A 20,950-nucleotide genomic window follows, 5' to 3' on the forward strand; every position below is an offset into this window, starting at 1 on the left:
ATGAATCGGTAGTCAAGCAACTGCGCAAATTGGGTGCATCATTGATGTAAAAGACATGTTTCTGTTTGTCATTTCCTGGGACCTCGAGCACATTTTGACAGACAGGCACAAGTTACTACCTTTCTACTGTCTGTGGTTATTACCACAAAATCATTGAGTTATGTGGAAACACTCAGTGCTTCTCCATAGAAGGTGTATCCACACATCTGCTACTACACTGAAGAAGTCACCTCAAAATCTAAAGGGGAAGAGTCCGGCTGACAAACGCTGGATTGTCAGGCAACTTAAGGATCCTTTTGTGAAAGCTGCTCATGTCCAAAACTATCGCTGCAGGAGTGCTTTCAAGTTGTTGGAGATCGATGACAAGCACAAGATTCTGAGACCAGGCTTTAATGTGGTAGATTGTGGTGCAGCTCCTGGTGCATGGAGTCAAGTTGCTGTGCAAAGAGTAAATGCAACCGGGCAAAGTAAGGATCCAGTCAAATGTCCATTGAATGGCAACACTGTTTTATTTTGCCTAATGCCTAACATCAAAAAAGTATGCGCAGTTCTATTTTGAGAGTGTATTCCTCCTCAGAAGCATCCTGTTGTAGGGTAGAGGTATATATGTTGCAGTGATATTTTGATACTGACCATGTAGTTATCATCCTGTAGTCTAGTACAAATTCCCATTCATATCAGGCGTCTTTGTCTGTTGCAGATCCTGAACAGCCCTGTGGGTCTGTCATTGGGGTCGACCTCCTGCATATTGCCCCTCTTGACGGTGCCCACTTCCTGACTGATCAGGACATCACCAGCCCTGCCACCCACGCGGAGCTTCAGAGGCTCCTGCCAGGTGGCCTTGCTGATGTCATCCTGAGTGACATGGCACCCAACGCCTCAGGTTTCCGTGAGATGGACCACGAGAAACTGATCTCCATGTGCCTTTCTTTGCTGGACCTTTCTGACAAGGTGCTTATGCCCGGAGGCTGCCTTGTCCTCAAGTGCTGGGATGGAGGTCTCACCTGGAAGCTCCAACAGGGACTTGCAGAAATATTTAAAGAAGTAAAGACAGTTAAGCCAAAGGCGAGCAGAAAAGAATCTGCTGAACTGTTTTTTCTGGCAAAATTGTTCAAAAAGACCTAACTGTGGATCATGCAATTTGTAACAGACAGAATATTTGAATATGAATCTAACAGTTATATCATTTGATTTTTCAAATGGTCACGTGCACCTGGTTTGAGGAGTTACTCTTTGACATGTAAAAAGAATGATCTGGAAAGATTCACACCTAGTAAACTTCGACAGTTATATGCATAATGTGGTTTGCATGATCAGCTTGCAGTTATTTGCAGGTATTTGAAATATATTCATTGTGAGTTAGCTGATACATGTTCTCAGCCTGTCATTTTGCAGTGAGTCATCCAGAAAGGTGACTGAATGACTCAGAAAGGATCAGGAAAGAGAGGCCTAATTGCATAGCTGAAGAGCCGATGATTGTGTAAAATCTTTCATATTGAAAGATTGTATAACTGTGCCATTGTGCCTTTTTCCCCATATAAAGTTTTTCTCATTTCGTCAACCTTTTTTTGAAGATTTGATCCCAGCAATGCCTCCCTAGTAAAGGACATTGTCTCATGCAACATTTGAGGACATTCTCATGCATGCATCAAGGTTCCTCTGGATTGTCTCCATTGAGTTGTGGTCAGCTGTCCAAACCATTTGGCTGATATGCCTCAAACAGATCAACAGACGTCCTTCACAAGGTGGATATCACATTTGCATTTGTCCTTAGCAGATCTTATGGCTACTCCTTTCAGCAGTAATTAATTAGGGAAATGGAAAATTAGATGTATGGCTTATGGCTGGGAGACAAGTGGGTCTTTATATTTCTGTTATCAGATACGGCTTCGATGATTACACAGGCAGCATTGGAGCATCACCAGCTTTTTCTTGGCAAGCTTAAAATTGCTTAGTGTTATTTGGGTTCATATGTATAAAAATTAATTGCGACTTGAAACTGAGAAAATAAATATCTCATGGGCCTAATATGTGACGGTAATACGATTTTGCTAAATGGAAGTAGTCTACTGCATTTGGGATCAGCCAGAGGATGGAGCTCTTGAGTCATCGTTTGGGTTGTGTCTCCCAGCCCAAAGGATTTCAATCATGGCATGGCTTGCTCTTCAGAAGTAGTGCTACACAAAACATGATTGTGTTATGTAACCTGTACAATCCATGAAATATGCTGTATAATGTCACAATGTTTGTCATTTGTGTTTTGTTAATGTCAAGACACTGAGTCACCGTCTGAACTTTAGTTTGTTCTGTTGTTATGTGGAAGTATTAATTTCGGTCATGCATTTTCCTATCCAGGCTCCTTTGCTAAACACAAAAAATCCATTCATTGCCGATGGACAGGAAAGAAAGAAGATTAGGTCTGAGTGGTCTGGTATGTACATTAACCCTTTCCTTTATGGGTTAAGATATATGGCTGATTGGTGCACTTGCCAGTTTTAAAGCACACCATTGCCACTGTAGTAATGATGTAATTTCATGATCAGTTAAATTTATGACCGTTGTCCCTGAATGGTTGCTTAGCTGTTTATTAGATGTTTTCTTCTCATTTAGAAATGACAAAGACACAGACTTAAATATTAATGGGCCAAGTTTATGTAGGAATACCTTTTGCAGCTTCACTTTCAAATGATTTTTAAAGACATGCTGACAAAATACTAGCAACAACATGAGAGCATCTTGCCTCTTAAAATGATATCGGAAGCCAAGCTCTGTGTGTCAGTGCCATCTGTGGTTAAGTATTTTAATGGCCTGTCTATTTCTGAAGAGAGGCTTTGCAGTTAATTGCAATCACTTAGTAATGAGCTCTTCTTCACAAATGCTGTCCATAGTGTTCAAATCATACTTGATTGTAGTACTGGCCTTGATGCATGAGTTTTATGGTGTCCATATGGATCCCACTGCCAACACCTCATGTTGGTGAGATCATGACCATTACTCATGGAGAATGAATACAAGGTGTACTCAGAACATTGTTAGTTCAGTCTACATGCGGATCCAAACTAGGTTGAGTATGTTTACATTGAGAATCAGCTATATAAACCATCTCAGAGTATCTGGGATGTGCTGCTGTGCAACATGCAAGTTGTGTGAAAGAAGTTGAAGCAGCAAGTTAACTGGATGATAAAATATAAACAGTGAGCCAGAAATGGAAATTAGCGCAGTTCATGTGGTGTCTGACTGTGGAGGTTAAAGCTCTTTTAATTGGTGTGGCAACACATTTTCCTTTAACAATAGCCCTGCTTGTGTTTAAACATTGAGGATGAATACACATCTGTAATGGTTTAATTTTATTTAATTTATCAATGTCTGCCTAATCCTAAATATACTTCATGTGAATACATGTCCTTCAAATTAGCACAGAGTTAATATCCCAGTTGAAATCTGATTAAAACATAAAATGGAGTTTTTTCAAGTCTGGTCATCCCATGAAATGGAAATTTTTAAAGCTAATTATGGATGGATTTGCATGCATTTGTGGCACTACTAGAAAAAGACACAGTTCACATGAGTGTATTAATTAAATCTTCTTATGTAGTTCTCTTTTGGTTAGTCTGTCACTTTAAGGGTGGCTACTGTACTCTAAAGTACCCCTACCTTACTGATGGTTCACACACGCCCACAGCCCCCTACAGTGACAAAAAAAGTTCACGAGAAGTAACATTGCTTTGCCTCTCTGAAATCCCTACTTGAGCTCCCTTGCCTTTAACTAACAGTGACTTCCTCTTTCACCGGTCATCAAAATTCTTTGATGTTTGGATCACATTTTAATAATACGCCGGCAGCTTTGAGCTGTTACATATTTAGATTCCATCACATAATTCCCCTCAGAGATGACTTAGCCATTGCTTCGGGGCACAAACCGCTCATTCCAGTCTTAAACACGTCTATTTTGGGCAGTCCATAGGGATGCTACATTCCAGGTTAATTTGCTTTTGTTGGGACAGCTGGTGGCTTGTACGGAAGAGCAGTCTATAAAGGGAAACAAATTATTTGTTAGGGAACAGATAGCCTATGTGCTGCAGCGTTAATCAAGGAAACTAGAGATCACCTCTGAGGACTTTTGAGTCTTTTGTGCAGAGGCTAAAACAGTCAAATAGTGTCTCTGAGGAACATCTTCACTTCCACACTTACCTCTTTCCTGCACTTGTTACACGTGTTATGAATGTGATGGAAATTATCCTTCAGTTATGAACTACAACTAAAGGAGTGAGAAATTACTCCTCTAGTTGTGATTAAATGTCTAGTTGTGAGTTGAAGTGTTTGGAAATGAATAGGGGAAATTTCCATGCATGTATTTCAACATCTACTCCCTCAATTTTAGGTTGCTTAAACTATTTCAACAATATTTACAAACTTTGGATCTTTCTACATACATTTTTGAAGTGCCACAGAAAACATTTTGGTAATCCAACTGGAACTCTCCAGTCGGCATGAATCACCGGGACTGAAAGAGCTCCAAGCACACAATGGATGGCCTCCCTCATGGGCCCTAATGGATGGATACCTGCTAGCCCAGCAGCTGAATGAATGAGCCCATTTGCTGGAGCGCTGTGGGCCTGCCGACCGCAGATTACAGTGCTCTCTCCTCCACCAGCAGCTAAATCAGAGGGGTGGGGGCAGAGAGGTGGTGCTGCTGGTGGTGGTGGTTGCAGTGCAGTGCAGACAAGCACAAACAATTACCATAAGGGTAGTGTGGAGAGGATGAGGGGGGGGGGGGGGGGGTGTCTCATAACTTTGGCAAAACTTTGGAGACAGACTTTTAACAATGTGAAATGTGTCTTGGAGAAGAGGTTATGAAACAAGACACAGGGAACTGAAATTGTGCGTTATCCATCGGTGTAAATCCCAAATGATTAGTGAGCCCCCATTCTTCATCATATCATTCTTTCAGTGTGGGTTCATTGAACATCAATTGAATTTAGGTTCGGTTTACTGAAAAATAATTGAATAATATGGTGAGTGGATTGGCAAATTCCTTCTTGTAAGCACTTGACAAGGACACCGCTGTAATATTCATAGAGGACTAGATCATAGCTATCCATCTACAAGGGACATCTATGTACACCAACCTTCAAACAGCTGTAAGTCAGGGTGCCCCCCCCCCCCCCCCCCCCCCCCCCCCCTCTGTAAACATTGGTACTCTGCGTGACTCCTGAAAGGGATGGGGGTAGGGGGTGAAGCATGCATTTGAATATTCATTTGGGAGCAAGGCTGTGCATTTGCCAGGCTGTAGCAGGCTGTGCTCAAGTGGGCCTCCACAGTGAAGCGGTGCTAAATCACCCAAATGCTTTGCGCTGGTGTGTGCAGGCTTCCCTGTAATTACAAACGTGTCGCCGGCATTAATGTGGCATTACAAAACCGTGCATGTCCAAAAGTAATCAAGAGTTTGCTGGGGCTTATACCTCTCTGAATGAGCATGAGGGAGGTGTTGTAAGGGGGGGTCATGGTCCATGTGGAATGAGCAACGATAACCTAGGCAGACCTCACCGAATTTCATCAGGCTGCTTGATTTCAAGGGAACAAATATTGTTTCTGTTACACAAACTTTGTCAAGGAGAGAAGAGCGGGGCGAAGCCTTCATTTGCCCTCTTTGGTGTTTACCAATCAACACATTGTCTGATGCGCCACAACTAACTCAAACTTCCATTAAAACACAACCCTATCATCGGTCCATCTTGGTTAGAGAGAGAGGGAGAGCGGGAGAGAGAGGACAGAGAGAAGGCAGGGCACCATGGGCTCATTCCGAGTGTGTTTACTCGTGAGGACAGCCTTGCTATCACAAGGAGCAGCTGCTCACTCCTGCCTTTATGTGCCTGACAATGAGATTTTGTGAGCTGAATGGAGACGGTGTTATTGAAAGCAGTTAACCTTCAAGGCTTCTGCAGCCAGGCTGTGACATGGGGGGTGTTTGGCAGAGGAGCGAGGGCTAATATCAAAGCTGGACCTGCCACTCAGTGGGCAGCGATGAGCTCATCCGCCACCTAAGGACATACAGAAATACTGACGCATTAAAACGGACCATCCCGCTGTGAAGATGACTGATGCATTTGTCGTAATTGGAATGCAATGTAAAATGATGACGGTGTCGTTGAACACATGATGGGTTTTATTTTTCATAGTATTTGCTCTTGTTTTTATCCCTGCTTTCTTTTCTTTTTTCTGCACTTGAGTTTTTAGTCTGAGTAAATCCTCAGCAGCTGCAGTAAGCGATTTCATCAACTGTATTACTGTATGTTCCAATCACAAACTGAGTCCCATTCTCCCTCTGACTGTCCACCAAGGCTCACATTACAGCACCTACTCAACAGTGCATTATCATCTTACATTCAGTGCTGTAGGCTATAGGTATGTACAATCTATGGCATTTGACTATGTGACAGGGTCCCAATAACTCATGCTAATACTGGAGCTTTTATCGAAACATACTAAGTTATGTTAAATTAATGTCATTTGATAATACTATTGCAACATATGACCATTCATAACTTTGCACAAAAACTATTGTCCCCCTTATATGTACTGTAAGTGTTATTAGAATGAGTAAGTAAAGTGAGTGTAGTCTCTATGTCACTCAGTATGATTGAGTCAGTATGGAACAGCAATTTTAAAATACACTGTAGAACCCTCCTGACTCAAATATTCAACCTGCCAACATCAAACATAACCAGCCAGAAGTAGTTTCCAAATGGATTAGCCCAATACTGATATTTAAAAAGCACTGGGACTCTTTAGGCTGGCCCTAGGACATTGGATATTCAAGGCAACATGCCCTCGCAATGGTTTGCAATATACAGTATATAAAAAGTTTTCTGTTTACTGCCGAGAGAGAGAGAGAGAGAGAGAGAGAGAGAGAGAGAGAGAGAGAGAGAGAGAGAGAGACTTTTGACAGCTTGAGAGTGCAGAGTTCCCAGGCCCCGCTGCTGCGGACCAATTACTCCCCTCATTTAATTAACCTGTCAAGGGACAGGTGTGGACCCGGGGCATGGGGTTCCTGAGCCTCCTGCCCCGCCCCTGGTGGAGGGATAAATGAGAAGTTACAGCAGGGATTGAATAAGGGGATGAAAGACAGCTGGCCAGGGAGCTAATTCAGGGAGATCTCTTTTCATTTAGCCACATTACCTGTGGGCAACGGCCAAAGTGTTTGGTACATGTGTGAGTGTTAAAGATGTTTGTTTGTTTGCTGAGGTACAGTAAGGTAGATGGAGATGTACTGTAGACGACAGGTGGTGTGAACAGTGACGAGCAGGAAGCCGTTACTGACGTAGCTGATGACGCAGTGCTGGGGACACACTGTCCTTTTATTCTACTCATTTTGGATTCAATATGCAAATGGGGACATTTTCTTTTTGGACAAATATTCTGGGCAGTCAGGTAGTAATCCCTCGCTGGGTGTCTGTGACGCGTTTTTGTCGTAGCCTATCGCTGTTTTGCATTCTGCGCCCTCAGACACAGCAGGTCAAAGAAATGTTGCTATTTTTGCTCCCTGCCAAGTCGCTGCGGATCCCGGAGAGTTGAGGGATTTATATTCTGGGGGCGTTATTGACATCTCACTGAAGCATGCGCAAGTTCATCACCTTCACGCCGGCTCTTAATTTCACTAAATGATCCTTGCATATCAAATCCGACCCCATCGAGTCAGAGACATCCACTTAGCATTTCCCAGCTATGGCTGGCTGCCCCACTGGCTTACTTAAGCAGGCCAGATGGAAGCCAGAGAGTCTTTTTGGGATCTCAGGGTCATTAATCTTCCTAAAGATGCTGAAGGCAGAATTTGACACATCACTGCAGTCAGGTCTGTGGGGGTTCTGCCGTGGTGGAGGGAGAGAGGTAGTTGTCACGCGGCGAGGGCCGAGCGCTCCTTCAACAGTGTTGTTAGCAAATGTCTATCGGGTTTCCCTGAAAGAGCCCTGAGGGGTCTCCGTGGAGATCTGACGGAGTCCGGGGGGGCCGCAGACTGCCGTGGTTTCCGGGGAGATGCAGAGAGAGAGAGAGAGAGAGAGAGAGAGAGAGAGAGAGAGAGAGAGAGAGAGAGAGAGAGAGAGAGAGAGAGAGAGAGAGAGAGAGAGAGAGAGAGAGAGAGAGAGAGAGAGAGAGAGAGAGAGAGAGACACCTCCAGCATGAGTTCACATGTCACCGCCAGAGGAACAGAGGCGAGGACTTTCTGGCAAGGTATCTGACGCTTGCTTCGAGAACAGCGGGAGACAGAAAATGCACTATTACACAAGCTTTTCTGAATTAAACATGCGGCACATTTTTTTAGAGAGCCACTCACCAAGTATTTGCTTTTGACAGTGTGGATTTTTACTCAGTTTTTTCCTTTTTGCTTTGGCACTTCTTTTTCTGATCAATGCAAAATCTCTAAGATGATTTTCACATTGAAGAAGATACTAAAGGAACCCCACTGAGTATTTTTTGTCAAGAACTTAAACATTCATTTAGTCCCCAGTGGAGTCAGGTCAGTGACCTGAGGGATATGGAACATTATCTTTTTAACGATTGTGATTGTTTTAACGATACACATTTTGAACACAGCTAACATTGTCTCAACGTGACCAGAGCATCAAGCTCACTCATGCACTGAAATAACGTTTCAGACATTTTAAGAGGCGTGCAGCTTCGTAATGGTCCTGGCACCACACTGAGACCAGCAAAATGAATATGCTTCAAACCCACTCGGCAAGATGTGCGGAAAATGATTTGATTTTATGTCCCCTATTCCATGCATAGTAACTCTTACACACACACACAAAATAATTAGTCTGGAACGCACCTCTCTGTGGCAATTTAGGATGATTTGCATAGTGTACCTTGGTGTGGAGGTAGAGAGAGAGAGAGAGAGAGAGAGAGAGAGGAGAGAGAGGGGTAATGACGTTGGATGAACTTACTCTAAAATGGCGTGATTTCCTCCCATGGAGTAGAATGAGTTTTGGGAAGATTCCTTTTAAAATCTGACCAGTTGGAATTATTTTTTTAGCTGTTTCCACTTTCATTTCACTTTCATTTTCACTTTCAGTCTTCTATCCCTGATTTGTGCTTTGTGACAGCTTGGACTTCACATATTTACGCATCTTTTATTTACATAGTTATGTTGTTGAAAATAAAACAGGTATAATGTGGGTAGAAATATACATGGGTAGACATTTTCCTCAAAAGACAGTAAACGGGTGTGATTCAAAAGGTGATCAATGGTACCCAAGCCTGGATACACTTCAACGAAGATAAACAGGTGGAAACTGGCCAAACATCAAAGTGCAAATTACACCTAATTAACACATTACACTGTGGATAATAAATTAAAAATGCATATGCATATCAAGAAAGTTTGGTCCCTGGAGAAGCCAATCAAGTGGTTATGCTCTGGTGTGTCAAACTGTATGTATCCACAGTGGCAGCAACTGCATGTGCTCAAGGATTTTCTCTGTTTTGCTTGACTGCCAAAGGAAGTGACATAATGAGCAAAGGATTAATCTTTGAAGTTCATTTGTAGGCAACACAATCTTAAATCTTCCTAATTATGCATCACATCTGAAGAAGTAGGCTATGTCACCCTGTGTTTGTACAGCTGTGGTGCTGAAATACATTTACACGAGGGAAACATTTTGAATGAAAAAATATGAAATGGTGGCATGCTCGATTTTGATGAGCCATATAGATTTTGCTGATCAGGGTTTTTTTTTTTTTTACTGCTGATGACTTTGAGGCTTCTGGACATTCCAATAGTATAGTGGTTTTCAGTCAAGTCCGACTATGACAGGTGAAAATACTATGGTCTTCCATAAGATGCTGTCTGCATGACTGCCCACCTCTCCCCCAACAACAATGAACTATGTTTGACGTATGTGAAAAATTGAATGGAGTTTTGGACATTATCTCTGAGAAGAGCAAATTACTTATTGCTTTTTTCCCCTCCGTTCATTTGTATGCGATACATACGAGTCCGCGACGGTGTGCATCTCTAAAGGGTGGTTCATTTTCAATTAGGATTAAGATGAATCGTTATGTATCATTCAATCAAGAAGCACCCTGCTCAGAGGCTGCAGACAGATAATGATGAGATCAGAGTAAAGAACATAATCACACCATCAAAGACTGGTGCCAGTGACACAATGGTGTATTCAAGCGGTGATGCTCTGGTGTCTTCACAGTTAATGCTGGTGGAATGAGAATGCTGTCATTCAGCTGCCGGCATGGCACAGCTTCTTAGAACATACACAACTATAACTTGGCTGAGGATTTGGGAAAGAATTACAACAGGGAGAAAAGAAAATCGGAAAGACTCGCAGCTCCACCCTAATCTAGTTTTTGGACAGATTTCAACAATTTTTAATTGGCTGTCTTATCCTGGCAATTCACATCCCGCTGAAGTCATAGTTTGTGACTTTGAGCAGGCGCCTTTGATGGCATTATATAATGAATGAAGACATGAGTGAGTGACAGTGCTAGACTTGAGAATATGACACATTCATCCCCAGACATTACCCTCAAGCAGTTGGTAACAGTAGTATTGAAAATCTGTCACTCAATTCTCCACAATGGGAACACCCGGGGGAAGTGGACTTCAGAGATCAGTGTACCTAAGCCACAGATGTTGGCACTGAGTTCTGAGTTTTGACACAGGAAATGGAAAACACAACACAACAAATAAAGAGACACAAAACATGATCAGTTTCATGATTACCACTCTCATATCCTGCCTAAATATGTCCATGCTATGGGGAGATGATAAAGTCTTTCAGTCAGAGTCTCTGTCTGACCTCGTTAATGAGTATTCTATAATGAAGAGACAGGAAGCTCTTCTCTCTTGCTTTTCTCAAATAATTGGGGGCCAAGCAGCAAAGCTGCGAAGGCACCTATTGTGTTTGTATGATTTTTCTTCTGCCATGGAAGTCAATGGCAGCCCATAGAACCGACAGGTGAAAAGTTGCACACTGATTGGGGACAGTCTCTTGAGTTATGTGACCAAGTTTCATGTCGGCAGCTCAAGCGCTCTAGCACCACCAACAGGTCAAAGTTGGACGTGCGTTCACGCACGTAATTTTTGAACCGTTGGTCCGATTTTCGGAAAACAGGTGTTGTTGGAATCCTTTGACTTGCCCGAGTTCAACGCACTCTATGACGTCATTTTCCGCCGTGATGGATTTTCCGCCATTTTGGATTTTAGCCAAAGTGAAACTAAAGTCTCACAGGTCACAAATGTTGTCCGATCGACACCAAATTTGACAAACATCATCATCGGACCATGTTTTATACACGCATAGCTTTTTGTCTTCGGAACTATCACCGTTCGCCCAAAGCCGCCAATCAAAGTTTGCGGCGAAGCCGCCAAACAGGAAGTGAGCTCATATCTCAGCAACCCTTGCATGTATCAAAAGCAAACTTAATTGATGGACTGATGACCCCATCAGGAGGACGCTCAGGAAATTTGGTGACCTTTGACCTCTAGGGGGCGCTAAAATTCAGAAACATGCCTTTTGGCCTGTAGCAGCTGTTGTGCTTAGAATTTCAATGGACTAGTGGTGTCTGGTAATACTGTGGAAGATCCTTATGTCGAAAGATGGCAACACATTACATCAACGTAATTGATTCGGCTGCCGTATTGGATTCAATCAAAAACACTAATACGTTTTCGGAGGTCACAAATTTCATTCTTTATATATTTCTGTGAACGCTTGTTGGCCGCATACTTTCAGGCATGTAATTTCTCGAAGGCATAAATCCAGAGCCATTATCCCAAAGGAGCACTTACACTCTCACGTGAAACTACATTAATTACTTACTGTGTGTCTATGACAATAATGGTGGGTGGGTGGATGGGTGGGTGGATGGTGGTGGTGGGGGGAGTTGATCCTGTTGCTAGATTTTTATAGCATCTATAAGATGAACCCTGGAGGCACAATTACGATCTGTGCTCTCAGCTGCTTGACAGTCAGCCCTAGCTTTTGTTTTCCTCATCGGGAAAGCCGTCATTTGGTGGTTGAGACGCTCTGATTAAGCGATGGCTTCATCCTCGGTGAGCGTGCATCGGGGGTGCCTTGCACGAGACGCCCCTGTGCTGTATTTCACACTCACGGATGCACGATCAAAGCCCTGGTCTGTATTTTTGGACACCAATTAGACCAGGGGAGCCACAGACATGTGCATAGCACATCAATAAACAACCTCACAGTGCCTTCACACACAGCCCTCCAGATAACAAGTCTGTGTCAACAGCACACACCGAGTGGATCAAGGCTGGAATCAATGGGAAGGGCTTAGAATTTTGGGGTGCTCATCTCTGCCTCCCTGGCTGATTATCCTTGTCAGGGTTTGAAAAATTCTTTCCCCCAAAAGATTACCACTCTTACTGATGCATCCAAGTGTCATCAAACTGACGTTTATGTTTTATCTTGTTACTTGCGAAAGATCTGTCTAGTACCACTTTTAAATTGCAACATTTCTCTCTTCTTGGTAGCAATAATATATTGTAAAGGCGCTACTGACAATAGCATTGCTTTCGTAATAGACCTCAAGTGGAATGCATTTCCTCAGCAACAATAAGGTTCGAATACACTCAATGGACTCTTTATGAAGATGTTGCCTTGATCGTAATAGTATCTGGGCAGAAGGTCCCGAAGGACCTTGAGAGGGAAACGATTTTAGACTTAGGATACAATGAATTTGAACTTTGTGGCTACCATATTAATGACTTCTGTCCTATCTCAAAGACACAAAGAGATACATCTTACACACACCAGAATACTACATTTTAAATCTTTTATTATGACATGTGAAGATTACAGCTTCAGATATGTTGATAAACTACCCTCCTTCCTCTCCAAATTCAGCAGCAGTTTGAAATTCTTTTGCTTGCAGACCAGGGTGCCATGGCAACAACAGTTAACCCTCAGCACCAAAGTAGCGATGGGATTTGCAGCTATGGAGGGATCAGTGGGGGAAAACGAATGGCTTGGAAGTCAGACTTAATAAACCCTTAGGTCTATATACAGAGAACTACGTTCCCACAAAGACAACTGGCCATTTACTGGAAGACATAACAGCCCAGTGAAGATGGAGCAAGCAACACACTGTGGGATTTCAAAGCCCAACATGACCCCGGGGCGTAGAACTTGGAGGAAGCAACTTTTTTGACAAACATGAGGGCACACAGTACAAGTCAAGAGCTTGGTGCTACTTAAAACTCTGTAAAAGAAAACAGTAATTTTCCACTCACAGTCAGTCTGCTGTGTTCAAACCACAAGGTCCAAGTCCTTTTGAAAAGCATTTCTCTGAATAACACCTACACTCTCTGGCTGCGTCACAGAGTACAGCTGAATGCTAGCTCTGTGTGTTTGTGTTTGGGTGTGTCAAAGGCCGGGGTGATAGAGGGCTGTATTTCATTTACATGCATTATTTAGGGAACACTTTTATCTAGCCTGGGAACATCCATACCAGCCTTCATAAAATTTGGGATTTGCTAAGCAGGTGCATCTGGCCAAGGGGCCGTTGAAGCCCATTTCCAATGTTCCTAAAACACAGGCATGCAAACACAATCGGTAATCCAGCATGGACGTGTATTTCTTTGGAGCTGAGTAAACAACTGCATTTAACCTTTGTTTACAAGATAGCTATACTTCTGGAATGATTTTGTGAAAGTATAATGCACCATTAAGTTTACTTTCACTGCTAGAATAGGCTGGATTTCATTATATGACGTAAAATGGATTGTAGAGGTTGAACGTCCAGAGGATTAGAAATAATCTACACCTCTTCATATTCTGGCCATCCCCTCCACTGTTGTCCTGGTAATGCCTTCTATAGAGTTACTCTTCTGTTGTCCTGGCAATGCCTAGTGTACTCTACTGTTGTCCTGGTATGCCTAGTGTTACTCTGTTGTCCTGGTAATGCCTATATAGGGATACTTTGCTGTTGTCCTGGTAATGCCTATATAGTGTTACTCTACTGTTGTCCTGGTAATGCCTAGTTTACTCTGCTGTTGTCCTGGTAATGCCTATATAGTGTTACTATATTGTTGTCCTGGTAATGCCTATAGGGTTATTCTTCTGTTGTTCTGGTAATGCCTAGTGTTACTCTACTGTTGTCCTGGTAATGCCTATAGGGTTACTCCACTGTTGTCCTGGTAATGCCTATATAGTGTTACTCTACTGTTGTCCTGGTAATGCCTAGTTTACTCTACTGTTGTCCTGGCAATGCCTATATAGGGTTACTCTATTGCACTGTTGTGAGTCCTTGTCACTTTGGATGAATGTGTCTACTGAATCCCAATCACACTGTCTTCAGGACAAGGAACAAGACCTTTGTGTAGATTGACTGGTATAGACCCTTGGTGTTTGAAATAAATGAAGATACAGGCATTACATGAGCTCAAACAACTCACAGGCTTTTTTCACACTGTGGTTCAATGCTGACAGTCACAGCATTCAGTTATATTTATTTGTAATCAAAATTATTCAAACCCTTTGATCCTCAATGTGAGTGTAATGTTGTTGATATTTTGAGCTCATCAAAAGGTTGTTGATGTCTGAAGCAAAAGATGCCCCTTCCCTCCGTTCACCTGAAGCAATGTGTGAATTGGTTGTAACAGTATGGCTCAGTCCAGGCCACTGTGCTATTTTCTCGTCAGCAGTCCAACATACAGTGTGAGCACAGCAGTTGCATCTGATGGAAATGGCTGTGAGTTACCATATTGGATGCGACTGAAAAAAGCACAGCGTCTGCCCGACATAAAACACACAAGAGTGATTTGGAGATCTTAAAGTTTCAGTCGGCACTGAAGAGTAAGTGATAGTTTAAGAGTGTTTCAAGTGCATCCCAACATGGCAGAAATACACAACTCAAAGAATATCACAAGTACTTTGGCTTTGACATGCCATTTCTTCAAGTTAGCACCCTGCATAGCTAAACTAGTGATTTAATGTGGCTGAGGGAGGAAAGGACTGTGAGAATGACACATGAAACATGGAAATGTGCAGAGATTTACCACAGGTACCTCAGCCAGCAGCACTGTAAGGGCAGAGTTGAATCTTCGTTTGATCCATCAGAAGGGAGAGAGTTTCATACAAATGTCAGGTTTCTGGCAAAGAACATGCACCATGCACCATCACAAATGGTTGAACACCAGCCTTGAAAAAAGCAACATATGGGCTATAAGGGCATCAAATAAGTTCTTATATAAATATAGGTTTTATACGTCTTTCTTTCAAGAGCAAAAAGTTGTGTTTGCCGACAAGTTCAACTACGCTGCTGCTATTTGACATAAATGTACTTGCATAGTGATCAAATATTGGCAGGCCTTAAAATACTGTAAGACCTTGAGACCTACTGTAAGATACCTGAGACCTTAGATGCATAGCTCCTTGACTCTGATTAGATTTATGGGGCGGTATTGGGTGTGTTTATGTTCCATATAGCATTACTCATCTGAGGGCTATCAAATGCAGCAAGCCAACGATGTGATAAAACACGTATCTCATTCCTTGCCGGTAAAAGGCACAAGCACCTTGTTTAACCTGTAGAAAGACCAGACAATGTTGACAGTATCAACACAGGACAGCAGTCAGCAGAAACGTCTTTAAAAGTTTGTCATTAGCATCCCCCCAGCTAAAGAACAGGAATGGCAATCCCTGCACGTACAGTACAGTAGGATGTCCTGGGTTTTAGGCATACTTGTGCAACAACTGGTCTTATCTGTGTGTGTGTGTGCGTGCGCGCATGTGTGTGTGTGTGTGTGTGTGTATGTGTGTGTGTGTGTGTGTGTGTGTGTGTGTGTGTGTGTGTGTGTGTGTGTGTGTGCGTGTGTGTGTGTGTGTGTGTGCATACATAAATTGCATTAGCATTTAAATTTGAATGCTTAAAACAGCATATGGAATCAATTTAGTCCCTCTGTGCATAATCTGTTCTACAGCAGAGTTGATTGGCAGCAGCACACAAGTTGAAACACATAGACACTGAACACGACGCACATTGCAAATCGAAGAATTTGACACTCTGTGATGCTGGTTGTGATCAAGTGGTAGTGTCTTGAAAACATCTGTAATAATAATCTGATTCCAAGCAGCAGATGGATTTAGATAGCGCATGAGTCATGGCGGCTCGGTGCACACAGAGTCTGAGACAGAGCACAGCAGAGGGGGGAGAAACGGATGGAGCGCACCGCACCGCACCGCGCCGCGCGGCAGCCTCTTGATAAACCAAGCTTGACAAGAGTTGAGCTAGCCATGAAAAGGTCGCTTTTCTTCCCTGTCTCTACCGATGCATGAAGCTCCGCAGATAATTAGCGGCGCTCTCTGCATGTTCTGTGCTATAGGAAGCGGTGCAGAGGGGGCTACCTGAGGAGGGGCAGGAGCATGAGCATGGTCCGTGAGGAGCGCTATTGATAGATATGCAGCTCTTCAGCAGGGGCCGGGGCTTGGAGACGCACAGTTGTTGTGGAGCAGTCAATGAAGCAGCTGCTCATTTGTAGAGGTAGTGGTGTTAACGACAGAAATGTTTTGGGGTAATTGCAGTATTTTGCTTCAGTGGAGCTGTCCTTGTATCGACAATGGTTCATTAGGCTCCCGGGCGCAGAGACTCCAAGTCATTTTGTGTGATCTCAGCACATCAGGCCAGTTGGTATGGTGCGAGTGTGTCTCCCGGTCCCATCAAGCCCTCTTTGAAATACATTTCGGTATCTACTCAGATCAGATTCCTGCAGCAATGTATTGACGAGACTGAGCAGTTTCAGTAATTCTGTCTTATCTCAGCTACCACATGTTACATGCAAAAGTACAGCGAACAAAAATAGAACACAAATGGGAAATTAACTTGAGGAGACAGGAGAATAAGAGGGTCGCTCTTGCTGTGTAATACCACAATAAAATGAATAATTCTTGTGTTAATAGTGTAGGGGCTTAAGAGAGATGATTTTACAGCCTACGTATATCAGGACTCACTTTCCTGGCTGTAACCTCACTGTGATTGGATACAACTAGCAGTGCTATGTCACATTCCATCAATGACACATCCCATAGGACTTGCTTATTTAGTCTCTATAATATATAAATCATGCATTCTATATTGATTGAATGTCAGGGAGCACATTCGTATAGATAAAATAGAGGAGGTTGTTAACATTCACAAGGGAACTGCTGGGACTGAGATGTGATCTTGAGGGCATATTTTACTTTGGATTGTCTGAACTGGAAGCCAACACTGCTGGTTAAAGGGACAGGAGTATTGCAGTAAAAATGTGATGATGTTATTTTTAGTTCATGTATTGTTCAAATACAGTGTTACCAAACCTATGAAGTCTTTGAGAGCCTGTACCATGCTCTAGCAACCACACTGCAAAATACTAGGTCTTGGTAGAGACTGGGTGGCTCAACAACTAACATTGATTTATCAAACCTGATGGCAGTCGGAGTCTTACTAATGCTTGGCAAAACAACAGTAAACAATGCCTGTAAACAACACGTAAACTGTCTTGTTTTTGGGGCAGGCTTGCTGAACTTGTTGGCTGTGAAGTCAGAGAGCTCATTTATGAAATCTGAAGAAAATTGTCTCGTAGCGCTTGTTAAATTGTGATTTTCTCCCTTTTTAGCATACTGTGGCATGTGGCTGAGGGACATCACGGCTGTCATGTGCTGTCCGCAGCTTTTAAATTGCTTGAACGAAGCCATTGCATTTCTAAACAGAAAGCACTCTTGCGCAAAACAGTCATTTGAATAGGCCTTGGCCTTCTTGAAATGAAATTGTGATTGAGGTCATTTGCATGGGGCTTGAATAGGCCACCATTGGGCACAGGCACCCATACACTCATTTGCCTATGGTTAGTCAGTGAATCTGCCCTTGAGTGTGCCTTGCATTGTGTGAACACAGTCATACAAGCACATTTTACAGTCACGCACTGATCTCAAACCTGTGACCTCGGGCACAGCTGGAGGGTGTGCTGGCATGGGAGCTAAAACAAAGGTCCGTGTGACTGTAGGCAGTGCAGTTTACAAACTGTAAACAGTACAGTAGATACAGCAATGCTTCAATAAAATCTTTAATGAAGTAATAGCTATATATGCTTGTTATGTAATTCATGTTATAGCTAAATTCAAAGGCTGTCTATTTGTCAGTGTAGTGGTCACCATTGCAAATGAAATAACCAACCAACCAGTGAAGTCCAACACAATGCATATTTAACACAGAGGGAAGGAAAAGAGCTCTTCAATTTCTTGACTTGATAACTGATTGTGTGCTCTCATGCCATCAGATTTTACAAACACCTGCAGTAGAAAATGGCAGCAGTTTTTAAACTTGCATCTGTAAACCATGTGCTTTACATTACAACCTCTAAGCATCAGAATGTGTGCACTTCTATTCTACTCATCACACTCACACACGTCGTACATTTATCTTTCTCTTCGCTTATTTCCTGCTGCTGCTTGCAATCAGTACCCTATCAGTACATCACTAATATCACACTGGCACTGTAGGAACATATCTGTTTGGGGATTACAGTGCCGTCTGATCTTTGCCTATCTTGTGGCACACAGCTCCTGCATATCCATCAGTTTTTCATCATTAACGGGCCACACCATGTGTGCCACTGTAGGTTTCCTAATTGTAGTTTTTCATTTAGACCGATCAAGTCAATACGCTCGAACGTGTGTGTGTGCGTGCGCGTGTGTGTTTGTGTGTGCTTGTGCACGTGTTTGTACACTACGTGCATGTGCTTACTGTACCTTTATATAACTGAGTGAAATATACATATTGGCTGTACTTCATTAAGACAGTCTCACTTGACTGAGCAGTCTTTCCATTTCTACATGACTTAACTTAAAAACCTGACCCAGTCTGCACTCACTGACAAGAGTGGAAAAAGAGATATTCTTTTGAATTATTCAAACACCTCCACTACCTGACATTGATAAAAGGACAGTAGTTCACTTTGATGTAACATTTGACCTCACATGTAAACTCTTAGCATTAAACAATGCCTTGGCCTGAGTTTTTCATATTAATGTTCATTTTCTTCTCCAAACATTTTTGTAGTGATTCCAAATGAACAAATCCCCTGGATCCTTGAAGACCATTAAATGGCACAGACAACAGCAAGAGGGGCTCCAATGTCAACAAGTTGACATACATTATTAACACGATTCTAAATAAGAATCAATTGCTGCGCTCTCCCTCAGCGGACTTGTTGCTATTCAAACATAACATAGGCTGTGTGACATCAACAGCAAAGCAAAAACACACTTCAAAGACACCTCTCTACTTAACATATCTATAGAGACCTATGCAGCGGCAAAGATCTGAATACTGATGGCATGAGCAACAAAAAGCCAAAAGGTCACCAGTGTGCAGAACAAGTAGTGACGAAACCTCGTGAGAACCCCTGGTGTTTGATGGCCACATATTAGGAGCACGAGTGCTGACTGCAGCTCTGTTGGAATGCACTGCCCCAGATAAATGAATTCAATGAGGAGAGTTAATCAAAAGGCCAGTTTCAGACATTTAGTCCATATTATTGATGAGCCATAAATAATAGGTAGAATATTTCATTTTACGTTTATCACCTCTTTTTATCCTTTGTCCCTTTCTGTGACCCCTGGAATATTGTGGAGCAGTCAGCACAGCATAGATCTATGCCTCGCCTCTTGCTCTCCACTCTGATCCATAGGCAAGGCCATTATGTGTGTGTTATGTGTATGTTGAATATGTTATTCATGCTGCAGTTAGCAAAATAACACCCGTTCTCGCAGAGCAAGCATTATGTAAAAATATGTTAAAGTTTTCTGCCATTGTTAAAGCAACTCAAAGTGAATTATGACGAGTTCATGAAATTTGAATTTCCCTGGGCTTAATTAAAATTTGCATCGTGCAAGTGAAAAATATTGATTTTAATACTGATACAACAATATCCACCAGCCTTACCCATACTAATTTGCCGTACAACAAATCGGATTGGTCGGAAAACAGGGAAAACAGCTTTGGCTAAATGATAACCATTGAACCTTACATCTCATTCTGAAAGTCACTGCAAATCCATGTCAGTCTAGATTAGCCCTCAACTTGTATTTACATATTTGTTTTTCTCATTTGGTCGCCACAATTAAAATGAAATGACTGCCAATCTGTTGAACAATATGGAGAAGTTGTGAACTTATTGCAGTGGAAGACACATTCCTTATCAGTTGTCTACACCTGCTCTGATATGCAGAGAGTGAATGTACTTTAATTATTTTTTGGTTGTCTCAGCTTTCATTCTAGTCTGCTAAGCCCGAGTATGATGAGGTCTTTGTCACTGATGGAAAGTACCTTCATTTGCGCGAACATCACTTGCTTGGTAGTTGTTTAAAACTGAATGACTGCTGATGTTATGACAGAGAGAGAAATGACCACAGTCATAGTGAAAATGAAACAGATCTTATTGCAAATGGCATTGTGGAGACGTGTATTTTTCTGTCTTAGATTTGATAAATAATGAGTTCACTTGCTGGCCACTTCTGTAACTCTTGCTCACTCAAGGCATTCACATTAACTGAAGTGGGTTTGTAGATACTAAACGATATGCTCTGTTCTTATTCTGCTCAGTGTGTCTCTCTGAAAAAATAGCCTTCTTTTCTTTTCTGTACCCTAAAACACTTTTCAATCTGATATACAGTATACATATGGATCAGCTTTAGTCAAATTTCACTATTTACCAAGAGTTTGGACAAAAAACAGCTGAACATTTATACACAGCTGAACCATCAAAAATTCTTGTCAACCCTTTCTTGCCCCCCATAAAAAAAAACACAGGAAAGAAAAGAATGAAATGCCAACAGTAATCAGTGTAGTCTTGGATTATGCTAGAAGTGCATGAATATGCGGAACAGCTGACGCTGACTGTATTTTGCCACTAGAATTGAGTGAAGGGAGA

At 42.3% G+C, this 20,950-nt stretch overlaps 1 protein-coding gene across 1 annotated transcript; it reads left to right on the forward strand.

The window, feature by feature from the left end:
• Positions 1-102: 102 nt before the first annotated feature.
• Positions 103-1,561, forward strand: mrm2 (mitochondrial rRNA methyltransferase 2). The gene is made up of 2 exons (XM_062531248.1): positions 103-467; positions 701-1,561. The coding sequence occupies exons 1-2, from the start codon at positions 161-163 to the stop codon at positions 1,123-1,125; spliced, it is 732 nt and encodes a 243-aa protein (XP_062387232.1). The 5' UTR covers positions 103-160; the 3' UTR covers positions 1,126-1,561.
• The last annotated feature ends 19,389 nt before the right edge of the window (positions 1,562-20,950 follow it).

The sequence above is a fragment of the Sardina pilchardus genome, chromosome 3, assembly GCF_963854185.1.
Source record: "Sardina pilchardus chromosome 3, fSarPil1.1, whole genome shotgun sequence".
In the NCBI taxonomy this organism is placed as follows: Eukaryota; Metazoa; Chordata; class Actinopteri; order Clupeiformes; family Clupeidae; genus Sardina; species Sardina pilchardus.

Bases quoted from the DNA above. Each gene is read 5' to 3' on its own strand.
- mrm2 (XM_062531248.1), top strand. From the start codon at position 161: ATGTGGAAACACTCAGTGCTTCTCCATAGAAGGTGTATCCACACATCT. The intron at 468-700 runs GTAAGGATCCAG...TGTCTGTTGCAG, and splicing joins AGTAAATGCAACCGGGCAAA to ATCCTGAACAGCCCTGTGGG.